Source organism: Oreochromis aureus, linkage group 10 (assembly GCF_013358895.1).
Source record: "Oreochromis aureus strain Israel breed Guangdong linkage group 10, ZZ_aureus, whole genome shotgun sequence".
Classification (NCBI taxonomy): domain Eukaryota; kingdom Metazoa; phylum Chordata; class Actinopteri; order Cichliformes; family Cichlidae; genus Oreochromis; species Oreochromis aureus.
In genome coordinates this window covers 27,617,177-27,641,951 of record NC_052951.1, presented here as the reverse complement: position 1 = coordinate 27,641,951, position 24,775 = coordinate 27,617,177, and the positions used below count along the sequence as shown (strand labels likewise).

Sequence of the window (24,775 nt, the reverse complement as noted above, 5' to 3'; positions counted from 1 at the left end):
TGTCTGTGTCAGCCCTGCAATAAAGTTTATTTTTTCAAACTTTCAAAAAAAAAGAAAAAGATAATGAGCGATGTTTTTTAAATACATGTTTCACAGTAATTTTAGATCAAATTGAGATCAAACTGGACTATATGTGGTCCCTTACCCAAACTGTGTTTGACTCGGCTGTCTTCGACTAATAAAAAATTAAAAAGTCCTAAAATGAGCCACCAGACAAACATGGGCACCCATTAATATGCCCGGGCCGGCCAAACACTACATTACTTATGAACTTATAGATAAACACAATTTCACTAAACAAATATGTTGTACTTGTCGTGTCTTTATTGAACACGCTGAGTAATCAATCACAGTACAGGCTGAAAACAGTGAACTTAGCAACTTGTCAAATCTGTTTCAGCAGCAACAACAACACGAGACATTTTCCTGTGTAAACGCTCGGATGTCACAGCTGTGAGGAGGAATCTTGGAAAAGTTCTCCTGCAGAGCTGTTTCAGTTCAGTGTTTTGAGGATGTCTTGACTGAACACCTCTCGTGCCTCAGCGTCTCAGCTGGCCTCTGGGTCAGGATGTTGACATGTTTGTTTTAAACAAATGTTTAAAACAAACATGTCAAATGAATTTTCTTCACCATCCTGTGGATTTTCCCATACCATTTGGGGTTATCCAGCTGGTCTTTTTGTCTTTAGGTCTTTCATGCTTTTACACATGAGCACATGTGTTATATGAGATTTCTGGACAAACTTTCCTATTAGGTGTGGATTCTTTCTCGTGTCTTTCAAAGTTACATGTTGTACTCTCGGTATGATCTCTGCAGGATACTCACGCTTAAAGAAAGAAGAGGCAGCTTTGAATTTCTTCCACTTGTAGACAGTTTGTCTTATTGTGGATTTGACACAATGCTTTTGCAGCCTCACGCAAGTGTAAGCAAGTGTTTTCTTGCTTAATCAACCGACTGTAGTAGCTCCTGAGCAGATAAGGAAAGTGTTTTTGACCGAGTTTCTTTGTCACTTAGTTTTGTGCTTTTAAAACCAACAGGCCATAAAAAATAACATAGACCCGGAAAAGGCAGAGGAGAGCTCTGGCTTTTCAAATGCAGGTTCTTAAATATTTAAAATCTAGTTTTACAAACACTTCATGGGGAAGAAAATGCATTCAACACATTGTGAGGCCTCGAGGAGACACACAGTGTGTTTGGGTGATAAATACTGAATGACAACATAATGTGTCTGATTGTGAGGAAAATCCACGGCAGCTTTAAGCCTTTTATTCAAATTCACACAAACACATAAATGTTATCTGGCCTGTAGCTGAACTTTATGAACACAAAACTTTATTGATATCGCTCAGCTTGTGTTTGAGATAAACAGGACAAAATGCATCTCCGCTCCCATCCAGAAAAAAAGTCTCTTTCTTTCTCTCTGCACTATGTGATGATTTCAGCTGAGTTGAGTTATTCTGGTCACAACAAAACCACATGAAAGGCAGAATTGGTACGATGACCATGTATGATAAGGATGATTTTTAGTGGTTAATCTTTAACAGACACAAACTAGACACTAACTAATTACTCACCAGATTTATTTGAAAAACTGCATGTTGGCTGCTTGTTTTAACAGTGTCTAGTTTTGTCTTTGACAAAACTAGAGTAATGGGTTTGTGAATACATGAACAGCGTTTACCTGAACGTCTTCCTTCCATGTTTGATCTGTTTTGTCCTGTGTGTCTGACTACATCAGGGTACGCCATCCTGCAGGCCATCATGGAGAAGGCAGGACAAAACAACTGGCAAGTCAGCGCCATCTGCGTGGAAAACTTCAACGATGCCAACTACCGGCGACTGCTGGAGGACCTGGACCGGCGACAGGAGAAGAAGTTTGTCATCGACGTGGAAGCTGAGAGACTGCAGAACATGATGGAACAGGTGATGCAAGCTTTTGGCATCAGCATTTGGTTGTTCTTTGTTTTAGCAGACCACAATTACTCGGTCGTCTTTGTCCTTTTTACCTGTGGAGAATCAGCAAATGGAAGCTTCCATTTTTTCAATGAAACCTCATGCATGGTTTGTGCACAGCTATTTCCAGCAGTGTGCAAACATCAAGCAACGTTTTACTCTTTTTTGGTATCAGATCCTTTACAAATTAATTGAAATGTCTCTCAAAATAAAGGGTTTTAGCAGGACTGTGTTAGTGTAGCTCAATAATAACATCTTCATTAACATGTGCACAGCTTGGGGTCTGATGGTATTCACAGATGCAGCTCAACTCTCCTCTGGAATAACTCTGCGCTCCACCTGAGTCTCAGTCCTCAGGACCTCAGCCACAGTTCAGCTTAGCTGCCACACTTTTTTCAGAGAGAAACCCACACATGAACCTCTGTTTACACTGTATTTTTTTTAATTCTTACATTACTTGCTCCTTCATCACGCCTTCTCATTTTTGAGCCACTAATTTGTGCTGCTTGTTGGTGGAATTTCTGGTTATTAACAAAATTAACTGGCTGTGTATTTGTATTTAAATAATGCTCCGTGCCCGCTTAGCAAATCTAACCCTTAACCTGCAGAATAAATGAAACATATGGGGGGGTTTCTAAACGGCAACATTTACAATTGCTTCAGTATGTCATCTTCTAAACATAGATTGCACTGAAGTTATGTGTTTTTGTAGTCTTTTCCTCTAATAGTACTTAAAGAAATAATAAAAAATAATGGGCCTATTATGCTTTTCCTTATTTTCCATTATATACATCCAGTTACAGCCGGGTATGTTCATCCTAAACACAGCAACAAATGCAAATAATAAGGCCACTGTATGTTCAAGTAATCGCTGTAAACCAAAAGCTCGGGCTTCTGACTGCTATAAACACTCTGTTCCACAGTGTTGGTCATCTCAGGGATATACATCTATCTAAGCACAGAAGCTCCACCCACATGACGTCCAAATTTTCTATATGCAAGGTGCAGCCAATCAGAAGAAAGGTAATTGCCTCTAACAGGGGGAGGAGCTAAAACAGTTCGTTTCAGATAAATGTGGATTTTTTTTTTAACCTTGAATCGTGCAGAACTTCTCTAGTAGAGGCCAAAAGTGAAACTGCAGAGCCGGATGTTTTCCCAAGATGTCCTTTTTAAGTGATAATACCTGGGTCTGATTGTGGTTTTTACAGGATCCTGTTATGAATCATTGCAAACATCGGCACATTCAACGTCCCGACAAAATAAAGTCCAATGAGGCAAGAAATGCAAACAGTCAGACTCACAGACAGATTGTAAACAAACCCCCAGGTTAGGCAGACTTATTTGGAAGAGAAATGAAGGCAAATGGTAAAATTCTAACCCAAGCTGTCTGTTTTAAAACATCAGTCACGGTTTCCCATGGATGTAAAGCAAGAACTGGGTCCTAGACTCCAAAACACATTCATGAATTAAATGAAAGTTTTCCCTCGGGGCATATAAAGAAAAAAATGTTTTCTCTCTTTCTCATCTGATTCCGTGTTTTGCAGCCTGCTGCAAATTCCCATTAGCGTCTCTGCCTGAGCTCACCAGCCCGTCTCACAGACTTCACACTGATGAAAGATGGCACTTGGCTGTTGCCTTGCTAGGCCTTGTTTAAGTTTTAGCAATATTACATTCGCGTGGTTTAAAAATGAACAATGCAGTTAGTTATACTTGATCTTGTTTGCAGCTTTGATGAGTCCTGACATGTTTTAGAGATATCTCTCTCTCTCATATGCCGCTGCATGGAGCTTGTGTTGCACTACCTAAGGCTGAACATGTCTGATACAATCAAAACAAGCATTCATATCTGTTTTTTGCAGATATTTTGCAGGTTCCTTTAAATTTTGGTGCTCTTAGGCTCTTTGGTTTGCAAACAGGCATAGAAACTATATTGGTTTAAGTGTATGTTTCACTTCGAGCATTTTTACCAATGTACTGCCAGACCAGAGTCCACTGAAAAATGTAGTATTTTTACCATTTATCCATCTACAACTTTCTCAGTTTGTTACTTAGGTTGGTTAGTTTAAACTTAGGTTGGTTAGTTTAGACCTTAGGTTGGTTAGTGCTGTTTAATGGGATACTTTGGATCTGAACTAAGATGGTAAAACATTTCTGTCACATAATGTTCCCAGCAATTAGATTTTGCTCTTACCTTAAAATATAAAGTGTCCTGGGGCGACTGTTGTTGTGATTTAGAGCTATATTAATAAAACTGAAATGAATCGAGTTGACTTTCTCAGAGACAAATTAATAAAAACTGATCAAAGCTCATTGATCAATGGCCATGAGTACCAGTCAGAGAGTTGGGGAATGTCTGCAATCACAGCATTGTAAGATGGTGACAGATTTACCCTCAGGCCCCCTCCTGGATTCAGAGATGGTCTTTCCCTTTTCACATAAATGGATTTCTTGACTCCCCACTCAAACCAGCGTACCCCCCACTGAAAACGCTATGTCCAAATCAACAGTATCAACCTTTTGGATTTACTTACCTGGATGATTGAGCATGCATGAAGATACCTTTTGATGCATTTTCCATGCGGTTTAAAATCCAAAGCTTTTTGTACTCACACAATGAAGTCAGTCAAAACTGGAGGTCAGAAACAAAGAAAACAAGCAAGCCTTTCAGTGTTTGCTCGTTTTGTTTTTGAGTGTGGATGTGCTAATTAGGAAGTTTTGAATGTAAGAACAGTCTGTCCTGATCTCCAGTGGTGTTAGTTGGCAAAAGCACACTCAGAATATGATGTGCACCTTCCTCTTCCTCCTCCTCCTCCTGCTCATCTTCATACCTTCATCCCTCCATCTTTCCCAGGGGGAACTGGTGTCTGTGTAATTGTTCAATTATTCAGGAGCTCTCCACTCCTGACATCTGTCATAGTTCTAACAATTTACTTTGCAGATGCACGAATGTTTGTGTGCCTCTTTGCCCCCACGGAGCCGCAGACGTCCCGCTCCATCTTTGCTTGATGTCAGGGCACAGGTTGTCTCCCAGAGCAGACGTGATAGGTTCTGTCAGATTGAGAGCTTTTGGAATGATGCAATGTTTTTGTGTAGAAGTGGTCAGAACTACTGACGGAGACATAAGCATCTATTTTAGCCTGTGTTCATTCCAGCTGTCCTCCCATTAATAGCTTACTAAAATATCCAGATCCCGAATGAGGACTTGAATACATAGTTAGGCCTCATTAGCTGCTTATCGCCAGCACGGTCAGTACTCGGTGCATCACAGCTTTCAGATGTTACTTTGAATATCAGAACATAAAATCTAGGAACATAAACCTGCTTCATTTGCAGACGGGGGTGTTGCTGATTTGCAAGATGAGCTGTACAACTTGTGCAATAGCTGGAAAATAAACACAGGAACACAGCCACAGTTAGCTTAAAGTGTTTTAAAAAGTAATAACGAAACATAAAAATAAAATTCTGTCCATTTTTCTTTTGGGGTTTTCTTCTTTCAGTAGAAAATGCATTTGTTGCATTGAGTGACTTCATCCTCACAGGCATTGGCCAGCCTAAATTGGGCTGTTGTGATTGATCAGAATTTATAAATGCTTTCTTTTGATTTTTTAGAAAGTAAAACAAATTTAGTCGTCTTTTGTTTATATAGGTAAAAATAAAACCTAAATATATTGTGCAGATTTGTCCACTTCAAGGTAGCCATACATTAAGCTTATCCTGCTTTCGTCTCAATTTCCCTCTAAATGGGACCACAGTTTCCAAAAAGAACATCCTGCTGTATTAAAGGAGATGTGAAACGATGTGAAGCAATAACAACATCAAGAAAATATTTCCTGAGAGCACCAATTAAGCGAGAAACGTTATCCTTTTTTCATAAGCAATTGTGCAGTCAGGCTTTCTTTTTCAACCAGCTGGAGTCGCCCCCTGCTGGCCAATTGAAAAAAATGCTGGTCTGTCATTTGAGTAAACAGTCAGGTGCTTTAACACTATAACATAACCAACAGGGTGCACCTTTGTACTGAATTGTGTTACTTTTAGCATTAAAGCATGTTGATATACAGTTTTCTTCTATTGTACATTTATCTATATAACATTTTTATATGGATTTATAGTCACTCTTCATGTATATATATTAACTAGTTATCCATCCCCTTTTTATTCCATAATTTATCCCAACACCTTTAATTAAATACGAAACACAAATATGTTATACATGTTGTTATTGTCTGTTGTCTGTTCTGTTACGTACATCGAGAGTGTCAATACAGCTAATTCTGCTAAGAAGGCAACCAATAAACTTTTTTTTTAAGCATTAAATAAGCTATGAAAAGTTCAGTTTGAGTCAATTACATGGATTTTTCCCCTCGTGTGGAGTATTAGGGAAAATATAACTAAATTAAAATTTATAAAGACAAATCCCTGACAGTCCTGCACTGACTTCTTGGATCCTCAGTCAACAATAAATGCCCAGCAGAACACTTCATATACAGATGTGGGCAAAAAGGAAATAACTTCATTATTCAGCGTTTGTTCAGTGCGTGGCAGCAGCAGCAGCAGCAGCAGCCTTTATTCGATAAATGATGAAAATTATGCGAAAATCTACTCTGACTCACTGTGAGACGTGAGCCAAACATCGGTCGCTCTCGTGGTGGTCATTAGTGACGGCCTCAGTGGCAGAAGAGGCTTTAAAAGCCATCAGTGATGCAGAGTGTGAGGGAACAGCAAACACTCATCTTCCTTCATATCATTACTGTCCAATTTGCCACCAATTCTCCAGCAGTGAGTCCCTCTAACAACAACAGTTACAGAGTTTATTCTATAGCTACAGTAGCATCTGCATAAACATGTACTACATGATAACAGCAATTTATAATATTGTGTAAAAGGGCAGATGTGATTGAGTTTAGATGTATGTGATTGTTAAATTAGCCAACCTTCATTAGGTTTGTGCTTGTAAATGGGGATGCACTGATGCAGTACCTTTGCTTTGCTGTCTGCTGATAGAAGTATAGATCTGATATCAGGAATGAATTAACATTATTTTAAGACTTAAATATTAATTTGTCCATCCATCCATCTATGTTCAGGGGTGCTGTACCCCTGCCTTTCTTCATAATATAAGAAATGAATATATACAAGAATATAGAATACCCTCACCTATAGTCACATGTCATGGCACAAATGAGCTTCCTCTGAAGAGTGCCTGGGCTCAACTTTAGAGGCATATTGAAAGGAGCCGCAGGAACTGACAAGATACCTGCCAGATATTGAACAACATCTAGGTTAGATGTTTTAGGCATGTCAGTCTCCACTCAGAGGACCTACGGGAGGTGTCTGGGGAGAGGGAGATATGGCCATCTCAGGCTAGGCTCCTCCCCCTTCCCAACTAGAGCCACATAAGAGGTAGAAGATGAAGGGATAAAAATAAGAAACCTCTTAGTTGCTCCAGCTTACCAGACCACAATTTGTGGTTAAAAACTAGCTGCAAACATATAAATAATTTCACACCTGCTCTCAGTCTGGCAGGTGTGAAATACCTCATACCTACTACCCCTATTACTCATCCTATGCTGTCGGCTTTCTCCATGGTATGTTAACTCCACCATTAGCAACGAGTACACTAAATTACATAGATCAGCCCCAAAGTCTTTGGAGCTTGAACAGAAGGCGAGTGGACTTCTTTAAGTTTGTTGAAGAGGTTTCACTTCTCGTCAAAGTCACCTTCTTTTCAAGCTCCTAAGACGACCGTGTCCTGGATGACCGTGAACCTACACAGACGTGAGCCCCATAGTTCATCCTGGCATCACATGATCCAGCTTTATGAATCACTGATGACTGATATCTGACCTGGACATCAGTTAAATGCATCCCTACTTGTGAAACTGTTTAACTGTTTTCCTTTGAGGTAACTTTACTCTCTTTATTTCTCTTTTAAAAACTTGTGTTTCCACTTAGAGACTGAAGAACTGAAGGAGGATGAAGAAAACTGTCTTTATTGCTAATCCTTGGTGAATTGTTTTGATTGGAACTTCTTTCTTCTGAGAAAATAATTTGTGGGAAAGCCATTTATAAATATATGGACAGGTCTTTGTTGTGATGTAATCAAGGCTTTTTTAAGTGTAATCTTGACTATTGGAGCTGAGAGCGTTCAAACTGATGCTCGGGTCTTGACAGCAGTTAAGCTGCCGGGGACCTGATACCGATCCTGGCTTTTCTCCGGGATTCAAAGCACTTTTTTCTCCTTGATTCACGCCCTTATTACCTAGATGTCCAGTGGGATTTCCCAGCAGATGTCAGCTTTCAAAATGAGTTTTTATCACCACGATGCAGCTGTGTGGTTGTTTGCATGTTGAGTGAGAGCGTTGAGAAGATCTGTCACGTCCCTCGAAGTGTGGAGTGTTTACATACTGACGTGACCGCCCGTTTATTCGTTTAGACGTTCAGTCGTCTGAGTGTCAAACCCGATGGACCCACGGTGTCAATGCCCATGCACTCACCTGTCACATGCTCATTTAATTTAATTAAGCTTTGTTATGCTGTAATCCAGTCAGATTAACGTTGAGCTCTGCTCTGCCTTCTTGCAGATTGTCAGCGTCGGGAAACACGTCAAAGGCTACCATTACATCATGGCCAATCTGGTGAGGGACGGACACTTCCTGTCAGGGTCCTTGTTTGTTTGCGTCTCTCTTTGTCCTTCGTATTTGTTTCACTCCATCTGTGGCTTGCTTTCTCATGCTGCTGACTGCCAGCTCGTTGTAATTTAAGTCCGTGTGGTGCTGATCTCAAGACTGTGTGTGGTTAAATTTGAAGACCTTGCTCAAGGAGCAGATGTTAAAACTGATAACAGTAGGATTTTTTTGCTTCTGTAGTGCTAGACCGCTCCTGCTGTTAAAATATATTTACAAATGTGAGACTAATTGTGGCAATAACAGGGTTTTCCTTGCTAACCCTCCCATAGAGATTTGGCAAAAACCTCCAAAAGAAAATCATTAAAATAATCTGTGATCTTTTTTACTCATTTTTTACTAAAAAATATTTTTTTTCTTTTACAAATGGCCAAAAAATCCACAGAGTTATGTTAAGTAGAATAATTCAGAATAGTTGTGATGCTTAGACCCCTTAAATGTCAGATATGAGCTACAAAAAAACCCACAAAACATAAGTGGCTTCAATAAAAGTCAAACAAAGCAAATAACACAAAACGTCCCTTCTGGGCATCAATCTGTGAAACTAGACTGTTTTTAATATATTCCACATGGAGCCTGATGACATATTCAGTTGGGCTTCATGACTTTAACCCAGTATGTATGAATGACTAAGGTTTCCCAGTCTTGTAGTCTGGAAGTCTGCAGATGCGGAAAGATGCACGATGGCCGATTACATTTATAAGAAACTACTTTAAAAAATCACATATGAACTTGCTTCATTTGATTCTTACAGTTTTACTTAACAGATTAGATTTGGGATGTGACTATCGCCTGGAAGAATCATTCACAAGAAAATATCACTTTTAGCTTTGGGAAACTGTTCAAACATCAGCTTTATCAGTTACACTTTTCCTCATTTGTTACACGATGTGAACCAGAAGAACCTGAAGATATTTTGTATGATGGCAGTATACTACAGGATCAAGGACTTTATCCACTCCCTGCTTTAAGAGACATTTATAATGACTGTGATCACAGTCTTGTGAGATTCAGCACAGCTCACCACATTTCTTCCTCACTCACTGCCTCCAGTGCTGCTGCTGTGATATGTGGCACTCATAGACGCTGAAGAGTGCAGTAAATAAATTCAAACTGATGTTGATGAGTGGCAGTCAGTTGGTAGTTACCGGCTTTGATATTCCACTTGTTAAGTGCAATACCTCCGCCCTCTCGTCCTTCCTGCCACATGCTTGTTTCTGTCTGCCACTGATGGATCTGTGACTGGGCGTGACCGCTCTTTCCCCTTCTTGTCCCTCAAGGGTTTTAAAGACATCAACCTGGAACGCTTTATGCATGGCGGCGCAAACGTGACGGGCTTCCAGCTGGTCGACTTCAGCAACCCAATGGTCATCAAACTGATGCAGCGCTGGAATAAACTGGATCAGAGGGAGTACCCGGGCTCGGACGCCCCACCCAAGGTGAGTCATGTCAGAATCAGAGCAGAAGTACAACACAAGCTTTTGTCTTAAGCCCCACAGCGCAACTAGTTTTACCTGCGGACCTCTAGTGATTTGTAACAAATACTTTAGTGATCCAAATCCTGTACAATCTGCCGTCCCCATAATTTGTGAAGTGAAAATTTCACTGCAAAATACAGAAGATGCAGAGATCCTTTGATATTAAAGCAAAGCATTTAGCAACATCAGCAATGCTTGTGTAGCATATTATGAGACGGACAGCGTGCTGTACAGAGTATATTGCTCTTTTATAATATGGTCAGCTTGTTATTATTATAATTAAGTGTTTAGTTGCAAACATCAATGCCAATAAATTCAAGTAAACAGACTCAGCTTATCCAGTGGATTAGTGAAATTTGCGAAATCCACTAATTTCCAGGTCAAAAGATAAACAGGAAAATGCTCAAATAAAGACCGCTTGTGTATTTAAGGGTTATTTGAAACCATTCATTTCATTCTTCTATAATAAAGTTAGATATTAAATGCTGGTGTCCCTTTCATAATATTGTGATACTATGCCATATCAATGTTTACCCCTGGTCTCCTCCAGTCGTATCCTTGGGAAAGATATAAACCCGGAGTTGCTCCTGAGTGTGTGCATGAATGTTAGAAAGTGCTTAGGCAGCGATAAGGAAGCACTGTACGTGTGAATGTGTGTGGTAGAAAGCACCCTGAGTGCTCGGTTAAGTGGAAAGGTGTTACATAACCCCCATTCACAAATGTTACTACAAATGATTTAGTGTGTACTTAATTTTGTCCTCGTCTTCTCTACTTTGTCTTGTTATTGTTATTATCATTATCTGTAATTGTATGGGTCGCGCTGCTTGTGCTGATAGCTTTAGTTCTCCTTTTTACTTCAGTTTTTTTTGTGTGTGTGTCTGATTTCTGAACTGAGATCTCAAAACAACCCATGTAGCATTTTGTCCACTCCTCCAGAGAATGCCTTTAAGGAAATACCTTTTAAATGATGACAAAATGATGTGCTTCTTCTCTGTCGGTTCTTGTCACTGGCATTTCATAATTTGTGGTGCAAATAAGGGGCTGTTTAATCCCATCTGTGGTTAAATCTCAGAATGCAAATCAGCGTCGCGATGAATGAGCTTCTAAAAGTTTACAAATATGATGGAAAAGCTTTGTGCACATTTCTGCCTTTGTGAGAACTGTGGTGATAAATCTGAGAGAGAGTTTTATGCATTTGGGCCCCGGAGGGTGGGAAATGTATCCAAAAACAGATGTCCTGTATATGAACAATAGTGTGCGTGCTATTTGTAGGTAATGGACTGAAACATGCAAAACCATTTTCCTTAAAGAATCCTGCTGGGGTAGTTGAAAAACGAAAAACAAAATAAAGAGGACATATTTAAGGATGCTGGCATGTAAGATGAAAAATATGAATGTGTGTTATCGTGTTTGGCATCAAGAAACCCACAAAGAATATCGATAAAGCTCCTGCCTCTTCCACTGCTGCCGAGCAGCGACGTGACAGACTGACCCACTTTAAATCCTTTTCAGCCACACAGATTGCGAATAGCACTGGGGCAAGAAGGCATCACGCCATGGTGGTTAGCGAACCTACTCCCCCCTCGAGCACATCCGAGTGTCCAACAAAGATTTCTATTTTAAAAACCAGATGCAGTGGAGTGGAAGTGGTGTGAGTCAAGAAGCCAGTGTGCGTGTAGCGTGTGTGTATCTGATGGATTGGGGTGGTTCAAATTAAAAGTTTACACCACAGGGCGATATCACATGGCAAAATGTGAGTGTGTGTGTGTCTGTGTGTTTACCCCCACTCAGTTTCTTGATAAATTGCTCTCTCTCCTGGAAATCCACTCAGCCTAAATTACTCTGCTCCCCACTAAGTTGTCCACAGCCTGAGTCATAGGCAGCCCTTCTTTCTGCTAATATATTAACAGGACGGTGAGTTAGGCCTTCTCCTGGCATGTTTACTCACTTTGCAAAGATAGATGTAAGACTTGGCGTTTAAAAGTTCCAGGAGTCGTCGGGTAGTAAATGGGATATTCTTATTCAATGTATTACAGTAAGCTTGGCATGACAAGGACAACACTGGAGATGTTATACCTCATTTACGTCTGGCATTAATACACAGTCTTATTTTAACCTGCAGCGGCAAACACAAACAGCCTTTCAGTGAATTAACTTACTCTCAGTGAAGCTGCTGCTTTGGTTTATTAGGAGGAATCTGAATATAAATCTGACGGTATGCTTTTTTATAAATGCATTAAATCATAGTCACTAGTTCAATTTCAGTTCAGTTCATTTATATTCTTTATATTGTAAGGTAAAGACCCTACAATAATACACAGGAAATCCCCTATGAGCAACCACTCGGTGACAGTGGCAAGGAAAAACTCCCTTTTAACAGGAAGAAACCTCCCGCAGAACCAGACTCGGGGAGGAGCAGCAATCTACTGTAACCGATTGGGGGAGGGGGCAGGACAAAAGACCTGCTGTGGAAGACAGCCAGAGATTAATAAAAGCTAATGATTAAATATAAACTGTTGCATAAACACATACAGAGTGAAAATTGAAAATGTTTTTATGCTAGTTTTTAATCTTCTTTAAAGCACATCTCACGCCAACTTTCAGTTTTATTTATCCAGAAAGGACATTATATGAGTTTTCTTACCTAATTTAAATACACAAGTTTATTTATTCCAGTTGCCCTTCCTGACTCATCCAGGGATCTTTTACATGTTAATATGGCTCATCAGTTCCTACAGTGTAACACCTCAGTAAATCGAAACAGATTAAATCATGTTGGCTTGCATATCATCTGCATTATCAGTTAGTTAGCACACAGTACGTCAAATCTGAAGCCAGAGGCAGATGTTTTGGGTGTAACTGTCACTTTGTGAAGTGATGATTGAAATAATTAACTATTATTAATTAACACTACTCGGTGAAGCAGTTTATTTGAATGCATAAAGCTGTTTCCTTGGCTAATTTTTGGTGGTTATTTATGGGGTGACCCTGATTAGCGTTATTCTGGTATAATTGCATTGTTCTGAGTAGTTTGTTGCCTCTTTTTCATAAAATGATAATGCCAGAAACAGATATCGTTGCTGGATGATAGTATTCGCTTCTTCTATTTTAAAGCCATGTGATTTTCTCAGGTCTTCCTGCATTGTGATTGGATATCAAAATGATAACTCCAGAATGTGAAATTGCAGATTTATAGGCAAAAGATCCAGACAGGATTTTATACAGCCCAGTGAAAAACTAAGTACAGGCTTACTGCTTCCATAGCAATTACAAGAGTAAGTAGCAAATACTCATAATCAGAGTCACTTGATGAACTGATCATCAGCAAATATGACCGGAAGCAGACATTTTGCCACTTTGCTGGTATAAAGCATTCAGATGCCAAAATCTTACCAAGAGTGGTGATTCCAGCAAATTCAGCCCAAGGTCAGACCGTGCAATGCTCAATAAAAGAGAGGAGGAAAAAAAAGAGCTACATCTCAGACTCTGCAGTCCTCAGGTAGCATATCAAATGTTAAAGTTCATGAAAGCACAATTAGAGCCAAGACTGAACAAGTGTGGCTAGTTTGGAAGGAATACCAGGAGAAAGTTACTTTTCTCTAAAAAGACAACGGCAGCACAGCTAATGTTTTCAAAGTTGCATCTGACAAACCACGAGAAGTCTAGAACAACGGACACGAGAGACCAAAGTGGAGATATTTCATCACAGTACACAGGACAATACCTCATACCATCGCATGTTGGTGGAGGGGTGACGGTTGGTTTTGTTTTGTAGTCACAGGACTGGGGCACCTTGCACTGCAACATGAACTCCTCTGTATACCAAAGTATCCTAGATTCAAATGTGAGACCACCTGTCAGAAATACAGTCATCAAGAAAATAATGACTTTATTGCAGTTAAAAGTCGTTCTGCAACCTGCTGAGTCATGGGATGTGTTTAGTTTTTACGGGACTACAGTCTGCAGAGGGTTCTGTAAAAACCTCAACCTAAAACCTGCATTATTTTTCTTATTGCCAGTAGGGGGCGACTTCTCCAGTGACAGAAAGAAGTGCGATTCTATAAAAATCTATGAGAAAGTGACACTACTGTTAGCATCACCTGTGACATCAGTAAACCATTTCCTGATGATTTTATGTTCCCAAACACCAGTTTCAGGTCTTGTTGAATAAAACAACATGTTCATTTTGTAAATAATGAAACCCATTAGAGTTGGAAAGATTTACTATGCAGGGTATAATTTCAGCTGGGGACAAAAAGCTTCTGTTTCACATGTTTCTGCTGTTTAAGTGTTTTTTCTCAGTCAGAGCTACCCCTGGCTTCAGTGGCTTCTTAATTAATACAACAGGATCTTAATTTTGTAAATTATGGCCCTGTGTAGATTAAAATACACAGTAATAAAGGGTGTAAGTCCTTGTGATTACATGTGCAGTGTCTTTGGTTTCTTGGTGAGTTACACCCTTTGTTTGTGATGCACAGTTTTCCAAAAACTAAAAAGACGATCATTGAAATACTCGAGTCAGGACTCGAATAACCCTGATGGGGGACATGTTGTCTTTTATGCCCGAGACAGATTATCTTTAAATCTTCAGTAAGGTCAGAGGCGCATTTCTTTCTCTAAACCAAGAAAAAGTGTCTAACCTTAGATTGCAAACATTATGTAGACTTTTCTTCATCTGGCCTGGTTAAAGACCTCTGACTTACCAACATTTCTTAAGGAATTCAATTTGTTCTGGTGTCTGTCTGGTTGTAAGCACACAGCTGCAAAAAAAATAAAAAAAAGAAGTTCCTGGCAGCATTTGCAGTGAGGATGAAGACGAGAAGAACCCGATAGCTGCGGTGACTGTTAGTGACTTTATCCCACTCCGTGATTGTTTGTGTGTGTTACTTGGGGCAGCTTGTCAAAGAGTAACAGGGGGATGGAGTGCAGCAGACTCTCTGCAGAGAGCCATAATGTCACCGTGAGCAGTGGGCTAATGAATAGGATTCACCCCCGGCCGGAGGCAAAGTTAATGAACTCCTGCTACTCGGGATAATTAATGCCAGACTGCTTCCCGGCTGGACAAAACGCTCTCCTTTTCCCCTTTCTATCCCCCCTCACTCACCCACCCACCCACTCTGCGTCTTCCTGCCTGTTCCTCATTCACTCAATTACTTTTCTGCCCTGCCAGAGGTGAGTTTTAGGGAAATGTATTGCTCATGAGAGAGAGAGGCGAGTGCTTTTCTTTTTTTTTTGTAGACCCAAATAATCAGAAGCAAAGGCAGAGGCAGAGTCTTCAGGTCAAAGACAGATTAGGGGAAATTGGGAGGTTTATACTGTGGGGAATGTGCTCTCCTCCTTTTCTATTTCTAGAAAATAATGAGCAGAGTAAAACTGCTGCCTCGCTCTAACAGCCAGGCCGTTACCGCGCGCTGCTTGGCCCTGCAGAAAGTCAGCACGCTCTCGGAGGCGGCCTTACGCAGATTGTTTTTAAAAAGATTTGACCAGCAAATATTGCAGAACATTTTGCCTGTCTAGCTAAATCAGTATTTAATTGGCCTCATACCTTTTCCCGGTGTGCGTCCCCCAGCACTACCCAAAACGGGCAGAACAGCGGGGTCGCCTCGAGCTACAAAGACTATAATTTACAAACCACGGCATCTGTCCCTGCTGGGTTTTATTTCCTTTCAATACAGTCTGCTTCATCCTGAAGAGCTTTTATTCGATGTTAAGTTGTTCTTTTATAGACACATTTTCCATCACTGACCACATACAGCAGGGGTGGGGAACTCCAGGCCTCAAGGGCCCGTGTCCTGCAAGTTTGAGGCATCACCCTGGGTCAACACACCTGAATCAAATGATTAGTTCATTACCAGATGTGTTGAGGACACATCTAAAACCTGCAGGACACCGGCCCTTGAGGCCTGGTGTCGCCCTACCCCTGAACACAGGATAACATCTCTGATCGCCCCTTTTCGTCTTGCAGTACACCTCGGCGCTGACATACGATGGCGTGATGGTGATGGCCGAGGCCTTCAGGAACCTGCGCAGGCAAAAGGTGGACATTTCAAGACGGGGGAACGCCGGCGACTGCCTCGCTAACCCCGCCGCCCCGTGGAACCAGGGCATCGATATGGAGCGGACTCTAAAACAGGTGAGACGCAGCATAAGTGGAGGTACTCGGCAAAGGTTTTTCACTACTTCCTCTTTGTTTAATCCTTTAATGGAGAGCCCGGGTGGCTGTGAGCCTCTGCTCGGATGTCTGTTATTGAAAAGGAGACGCTCTCTGATCTTCACGATCGTTGCCTCGACATGCAGTTGCACTTTTAAAGAGGCTTTTAGATACAGCGGAGCCCCTTAGAGCACAAAGAAGTATATTAAGAAAAGCTTCACTCTCTGAAAAGCGTATTTCCCAAAATATTGAACTATTCTTTAAATGCCCTCAAACCAGTTGAAAGTGTGTTTCAGCTGATGCTCAGAAGACAGAGCTGGCTGGCTTGGTGAAATCAACAATAAGCTCAAAGGATTAGCAAACATCTGCTTATTAAATAAAATCTCCCAGACTTATCAAATCATGCAGCATGCAGTGTCATCCCTTGATACAGCCTGCTGCACTTTTCCTCCAACAGTTTTGTGTACTAAAACAATATTTGCTTATGTGGAACTATATCATGTCCTGGTGTGTACATGTCTTCGTCCCTTCTGTGTGCAGGTCCGGCTGCAGGGACTAACAGGTAATGTCCAGTTTGACCACTATGGCCGCAGGGTCAACTACACTATGGACGTGTTTGAACTGAAGAATAATGGACCCAGACGGGTAAAGCATCACACCACACTGCTTTCATTTGTGTTGTGGATAAATATTTGGCTAACGGTGATGATCACTAGCACATTTGACTTATAAAATCCAGTTCGTTTACACACAGCACAGACCTACAACAAGCTACACGACTATTAAAGCATCATACACCCCATGTGGTCCCAATACAAACTCAAACTTCAATCCATTTTGTGCTGCTAATCCAGGTCCTAGTCTTAGGTGCTGCAATCTAAGCAGCTCCAGCTCTTCTGATGGGGCGTTCCCAATCCAGCTGAGAGACACAATCTCTCCACTGTGTTCTAGCTCTGTCTCTGGGTTGGATATGCCTGAAAAATCCTCATCTATGAGGCTCCTAAGAAGTGCTGGCACGTTTCTATGTGCAGGAGTACCAACTCCACTCTGAGCACCTCCCAGATGACCGAGCTCCTCATCCTGTCTCTAAGGCCTGATTTAGACTTCTGTGGGGAATCTTTGTAGAAGATATGATGTAACCTACATAAGTGACCTACACTGAGACCAGCATTTATGCTTCTGCTGGTGCATTACATGTTAATTACCCTGTGGTTGTGTCCATGTGTTTTATAGCCAGCGCCGTCCAATAGAAACTTTTTTGGCTCTTTGTTGTGATGATTTTTTTTCAGGGTCAAACACTTTAGTCCTTCACGTTTTTCCACTTCTTTTGACATTCCCTGACATCAATTCCAATAGTTTCATCAGTCTCCATCCAGGTATTTGCTGTCATCTGAGTCCTTATATTGATGCTGTGATTGTCTTTTCTTTTATTGAGATTATGGTTATAATTAAAACATCAAGGCAACAAAGTAGCGAGAAATTGCACAGAAATTACGATGTGTTGTTGGGTTTCTAGGGAGGTTACGCTGTAGGGTTTCAGAGGGGTTTGCACGTAGATTTCCCACTGAAGTATAAATCCCTAGTACAGATGAGCCCAGCCACCCTTTGGAAGGAAGCTCATTTCCACCCCTTTTTTCCATGATCTCATTTTGCTACCCACAGCTTGTGGCCATGAATCTATGGGAGCATAGATCACCCGATAAACCGAAAGCCTCGCTCACACAAACTTGTTTTGAATAATTCAGGGAAGGAAGGCACACAACATTAACTTTTGCTCCATTTTCCTTCCTTGAGTCCTGTCAGCTACATGCCTCTTTTCTATTGGTCACGCTGGCAGTCTTCACAGCACAGAGCTGTCAAAGTTCAACAAATGTCACTCCTGCAGTGTCTGAAAGATCTCCCGAGCAGCATCCTGTGCTTTGGCTATTGTGTGGACACAGCACAGGGTGGGGGAACAGCTATGGCTCACCTTTTTAAGCTGGCGACCCAAATAGCAAAGGCTAAAGTCCCCTCCAGACTCCCACTTTGCTGTAATAAATAACAGCAGAAAGCCAAAAACAGAAATAAATAATTTGCAGCCACATCGTGCGTGAAAGCAACTTTATTTTAAATTTGATTATATATTTGAATTTAATGCAAATTAAATACAGGTATGTATATTTAGCATTTACAATTAGTAGCAAAACAAAGACAGTGCTGTAGTTCATATCTCTGGTTATCATGAAGAAAAAAATTAGTCCAGTTTGATTTATTGATTAGTATTTTTAAAGTTGTCACATATGTATCTATACGATATACATTTCCTTTTTAGTAATCTGACAATGTTATCCCAGTGACATGTGATCTGTTGCTAACTTCTGAGGAGACTGTAAAAATCAGTCTTTCCATCCAACTCTGCAGGATTCACCAAATTAATGGCTGGAAAATGTTTATGATCCCACGAGGGAATCCTGCCTGACAGCCCAGCGTGTGTAATCAGCTGCTTTACCACAATGTGGTCAGGATTTTATGAAGGCAGGGGATTCTTTTAGATTAAAACTGCACTGTGACATTAAGAATTTGTTTTAAGGTTAGACAGTTTACTCTGCCACGCCACGTGTTATTTGTCTGGCTCTCTGAATGATGTGCCTGACAGCATGTCATAACAGGTCTTGTGTGTAGCTCAACAGGTTACAAATTTTGCAGGTTTCCAGCGAGCAACTTTATTCCTAAATACAATGTCGTATCATTTTCAAAGACCTGTCCTCTGGTGGGCGTGCATGCTTGATTATAACTAAATAAGAAACCTTCTTCATTCATCCATATATATCATTGCAGATTCGAGCAGACTGCCTTCATGTGAAGTATCTGGGCGAGTGGGATGATACGACATGTAGTGTGCTGCTCTCTATTATCATAAGTAAATTGTGGTGGCGGGGAAGCTGCAGCATCTTCTGCTTGCTGGTTTGAGAGGATGGATGGATGTCTGTAGATGAAATTCAAGGAAAATGGGGAAAAAGTGAGAGAGAGGGCACTTGTGAGAGTGATGCCGAAAGGATGAAATGAAATGGAAAGCAATCAAGGTGGAGGGGAGGAGGAGGAGGAGGCAGAGAGGAGTCCCCATCAATCAAAAGCTGCTTTGGCCTGTCTTTGGCCGCGGCGAGGGTCCCGTCAGGACACGGTCTATGTATGTGTGTGTGTGCATGTGTGGGTCACAGCCTCTCTCCTACATTTTCCGTGGCCCTCAATCATCCTGATGCCTCGGCACACTGGAGGGATCAGCCAATCACAGCCCTTTATTCCCAGCACCTACACTATGACTCACATGTAGCTGCTCATAAGGGTCGACTTCAGGGCGTGGACGAAGGGGGAATTTGTCCCTGCCCCAATAAAAACATGAAAGCACCAGAAGAATTCATCTGTACAGGGAGCCAGCCATGCCTCTGACAGGGGAGGGTCCTTTTTCTTCAGCAGCAGGTCATTTTTACTCCCACCTGCAAATATGATTATGAATTGTGAGTTCATACCACCACCAGTAGCTTAGATCAGATTAAAATGAAAATTTTTAAGTGCAGAATAATTACTTCAGAGTAATTGAAGGCTATCTACATGTTGAATTATTACCTGGTACCTAATGTTTGTGGTTTTCTTTAAGTAAATAAAGGGTTTTTTTAACATAAATTGAAATAAATCTGTGGACAAAGATCAGGATTGCAGCAAATTAAATGCCTCCGTCCCCCTGAAAATTCTCCACAGAATGATTTTATGATATTACAGCCACAGCAAACCTATCTGTCAATTTCGCTCAGTCAGTTTGCCCCTGAAGGACTTCTGGATGAAGGATGAAGACAGTAAAGTCAGCTGAGCATGATATTACTCCACATTGATCTTGAAACTGGCATCTTGTGTGAAGTATATTAATCTAAGGCCAAATGGTACTGCTTACTGTCTTTAACTGGTTTTCCTCAGCGTGATATGATGATACTTTATGTATTTGTGACGTATAGTTAAATAACTAAAACCTGGAAGTTAATTTTAAAAAAGGGGGGCATTTGAGTTTAATGTGCTTTTTTAAACAGCACCTCCTTTCAGGAGAAGATGCCATTAGCAATTATTAATAGACATTGTACCAAGTTTCACAGCTGTGCCTGGGGAAAAATACTTAAAAATACTGTTGTATTCTTGTATTAATAGCTCCAACAGTTGCAGCCTTACTCTTGCCAACTTTAGTATAATGGTACCCGGTCTTGGGAATCTCAACCCAAGGTATTCTTAAAAGTGTTTTCCAAGCTCTGGATTCATCAGCTTTCATCATCTTGAGCTGCCTCGTGTGCACAAAGACATATGTAGGTCACTTACACCGTATGTGAAACATGAGCCGTCACAGTCTACACAACAGTGAGAGATGCATTTCAAAGCATCAACCAAGAAGTAAAGGAATCACGGAGTTGCGATTATGTCACTTTTAACTTTATCCTGGAAAATTGTATTCTTGTATTTAATGGTGCCTTTTATCCTCTATTTAAAAAAACTGAAGTGTTAAAACATTTCTAAAAGCCCTAATGAGGTAAATATTACTCTATATATCTATATGTATATGTATATATATATATATGTGTGTGTATATATGTATATAGAGCCCATACACATTATGAATTACGAAAAAAAATCATAATGATTTGTCCTTTATATGTCACACAGTGTATGTTGCTTCTTGTTATATGTCACAATATGTGTGTACTACATTTGATTGTTATATTAGCCCAATGATACATGCATTTCTTTAAGCCACACCTCCCTAAAAGACCACTTTATTCTGATTGGTTGCCCTTTGCTGGGCTTCCCCAAGCAGTGCTTGTAAACCACACCGCCTGATCTCAGCTCTGGCTCATGTCTGAAACCATACAAGGGAAACCATACACATGCCAGAAAACATACAAAGCGAGCTTTTAGAGTTTTTGGCTCATCTGGATGATTTTTACTTAAATGCTGATCCCATTGTTTGAAACGTCCAACACTATCCAACAAATTAACAGTATAAAAGTGATGTTAATAAATGGGAAATAATATAATATGATCACTATCAGGGTGCCTACAATATGATAGAAACGTGTCCACTATTTGAACAAATCACTTGTAACGCCAACACTGAGCTGCATAAATTAAGCTTCACGCTGCAGTAAAAACAAAGCTTTCCTCTCCAGTTACATCCACTTGCATCAAGTAAAATAGCTCCCACGGTATTAGGGATTGCATCATCATAATACATAATACATACACCCACCCAAGCATGTGGATTATATAGCGTATTATTATGAATCTATGCACGCTTCGGAGCTTGATCTCACGTTTTTATTTTCACTGCAGATCGGCTACTGGAACGACGCAGACAAACTGGTGCTGATCCAGGACTCTCCGTTGCTTCCAAATGACACTTCTGGCATGGAAAATCGAACCGTTGTAGTCACTACAATCATGGTAAGAGACCGGCATGTCCTCAACCAACGCGCACACTCATGCATGCAGTAATATTCAAAGTAATTTGTAATGCCAGGAAGTGTTATTAACAAGTGCCTCTGCAGATTACACTGATTCATATGCAGAGCCAGGAGTGTCAGATTTAGTGGATACACATCATACATCACAAATCTCTGACACTGATACGAAAAACATGACGGTCGGCTGCACTTTTTGCTTGCAAAGTGTTTCTGGTTTGTTTTTCTGAAGTACTTTTTTTGTTTTTACATGTTTTCAAATATAAAGGGCATCTTTAGTGGTAAAATTTTAAGCAGCAGCCAGATTAAATTGGCAAGAGCACATATTCAAGTTCAGTGCTCACAATTTGGCACTTTTATAACCCTTAAAAACCTTTAAATTCTACGCTACAAGTGACCAGATTTTAGGGATAAGTCTGCTTAGTTACAGAATGTTCTATTTTTAAAAAACTCTTAAGGAAAGGGGATTTATTTTTATTACTTCAACGGAAATTTCAATAAAACATAACACAGCTGCAGAACTAACTGCCGTCACTTAGATTTTCCTTTATTGCACCAATAAACATCATAAACAGCTGTTGTTATTGAGGGTTTTTTTTATTCTTATTGCATTTTATAAAGCAGTGCCATACATCTACAAAAGCATTTCACACACACTGAATTGCCTTTGCATGGCATGCGAATCTCAAGCTGTAGCAGCGACTCTGCGGTGGCTGAATAGAGTAAAGCAGCCAGATGTAAATGTAGCATCTGAGGGGAGGAAGGAAGGAAGGTAAGGAAGTGGGAATGGAGAGTCACAGCTCAGCAAAATCCTCCCTCTTTTCAGCCCCTGATGAGGAACCCCATTTTAAGAAACTGATCCCCAGTTGGACGCAAGCAGGATATGAAAGCCCTTAATGGCAGAGTGATGGACACAGCAGCCTGAGCCAAAATGAAGCCCTAAAGACACTGGGCGAGAGGAGAGACACAGCAACTGTGTTAATGGATACCCTGTTTCAGAAATCTGAACAAGAAATGGAGCCGCTCAGAGCCATAATGGAGTCCCTCGAGAGGATAATAAAATGCAAATGGAGGGGAAAAAGACAGTCCTCTTTTCTTTTCTGTTTTTTAAGGACACGCTCATGGATGGACACCCATTGAGGCCTAAATGGATCCCCGCACTTCTACCATCACAGCATCTGATTTCTAGCATAAACAAGCTCCAACTGCACCTGCTAATGTGTGTGTGTGGTAGTGTCACGCATTGTCATGCTTGATGTGTCTGTGTGGCCAATCACAGCTCGAGAATCACCCCAGTTTGCGATTGTAGTATTTTGCAAAGATCTCCAGAGCCTGAAGCGCAAAGTGAGGAAGTGGCAGCATATAAATATACATGTTGTCTCAACCTGTCACCTTCTCCTACTACCTGCTCTACCGTACAGTACATTACACACTCCGAGAGCTTCCTGTAAGCCTTAAAACAGCTTAGAAAGACTAATGCTCTCATAATCATCCCAGTTCATATCCATCATGCTTTTGTGCAGCATGATAATATAGTTACATTGTGACGGCTGCCTTTCATTCCTGCTTTGAATGTTTGTTCTGCGTGTTTGTGAGAGTAATGTTGGCTTAGCATAAACTTAATGAAGCGTCCAAGTTTTATATTACATCCATCTGTGTCTTAATACGTTTTAAGAACCCTTTGCAAAGTAGCAGTTTAACATGTCGTGAAATATGCTTGCTGATTATCAGGCCTACACTAGTTGCTCCGGGAAACCTGGAGACTGGGGCATGGCTAAAGGGGGGGCATGGGGTGGCACCAGCCCCCTCCTGGAAAAAAAATATGTTTTGAAAGATTTAGGGAGGGACAAGAGGATTTGGTGTAGTCTTCCTTAATGCATCATTGTAAATAAAACTATTCAATTTTCAATAAATTAACATGCATTCAAAGCTCTTGTGCTAATTCTAGATGTGAAACAATGAAATTTAACTTTTTATCTTAAAATCAAGAATGTGTGAGACATTGTTTGACCCATCAGCAGAATAAAAAATCTTTAAGGTCATACCCAGACTGGATTCTGTTCCTTAAATGGTTGAATCATGTTCTTTCATGTGGTTTGCACATTGTTACAGGGCAGCCATCTTTCTCACAAAGTCACTATAAGTTGCTGGTTTGGTCCGGAAACACCCATGCCAACAGCCAATGCCACCACATTTAAATAAAATAAAATCCCAGAAACCGTTTAAGGGCTCTTCCCTTATCTTAAACTTTTAAGAGTTGTGTGTATTTAAACAACACAAAAAATGTCAAGCACACACTAAACCAAACCACAGTTGGAGAATCCATGATATTTGATGGTTTTTACCTTATTTTTTGCAGCTTGTTTTGTCTTCCTAATTTTTTTCCTTGCACAGTTTAGCTGTGTGTTGTGTTCCCACTTGTTTGTCAGATTTGACGGCTGCTTTTGGCCCAAAGCTGACGGCTTAACTCTGCCCTTGCTTTCGCATAATCCAAGCGGGTCCACCAGGTGCCCCCATACTTCAGACCTGAACCTGTCCTGAGGCCATATTTCTGTTGTTTCTTGTCCACAAAGTTGTATGATTTTATAAGAAAGGCTTTCTTATAAATAAAAATGACACGACAGTCCACCAGTGCAAAAAATACTTCACCTTCACCTGCCAGTAATCCATGTATTTAGTGGCAGATACTCACTGCAGTCCACTTAAAATGAGAAAGCAACTTTCAGATTTTTTTTTAGTACATCAAAGCTGAGCTCGCAGATTAGCATGGCTACAGTCTAATCTGTTATAATCCAGACCGTGCCCTTTAAAGTATAGAAGCTGTGGAGAGTTTTTATGTCTTGTCACAACACAAGGTCATACTGTTTTCAAAGTGGTGTTAAGTTCTCTTTGTTGTTAGCCTAAAGCATTAAGAGATAGCTAAAACCCTGTGAAGTCTTTGGCTTCAGCTGCCCAGAGTTTGATGCATATTCAGAAAAGCTCCCGTGGACAAGGACGACGTTTGATTGTGGTTATATGGGCAGTAAAAAGGCTGTG

General features: G+C 40.7%; 1 protein-coding gene across 3 annotated transcripts in view; it reads left to right on the top strand.

Moving 5' to 3' along the window:
- The window catches only part of gria4b (glutamate receptor, ionotropic, AMPA 4b), a 159,574-nt gene that overhangs the window by 89,725 nt on the left and 45,074 nt on the right, over positions 1-24,775 (top strand). For 2 of the 3 annotated variants that reach the window (XM_031747608.2, XM_031747607.2), the window contains exons 4-9: positions 1,739-1,923; positions 8,535-8,588; positions 9,917-10,075; positions 16,080-16,247; positions 16,806-16,910; positions 21,612-21,722. In XM_031747608.2, the coding sequence (XP_031603468.1) occupies positions 1,739-1,923; positions 8,535-8,588; positions 9,917-10,075; positions 16,080-16,247; positions 16,806-16,910; positions 21,612-21,722 (782 nt within the window). Of the gene's footprint in view, positions 1-1,738; positions 1,924-8,534; positions 8,589-9,916; positions 10,076-16,079; positions 16,248-16,805; positions 16,911-21,611; positions 21,723-22,565; positions 23,544-24,775 lie in introns of those variants that run through there. The other variant, XM_031747609.2, reaches the window with a different exon arrangement.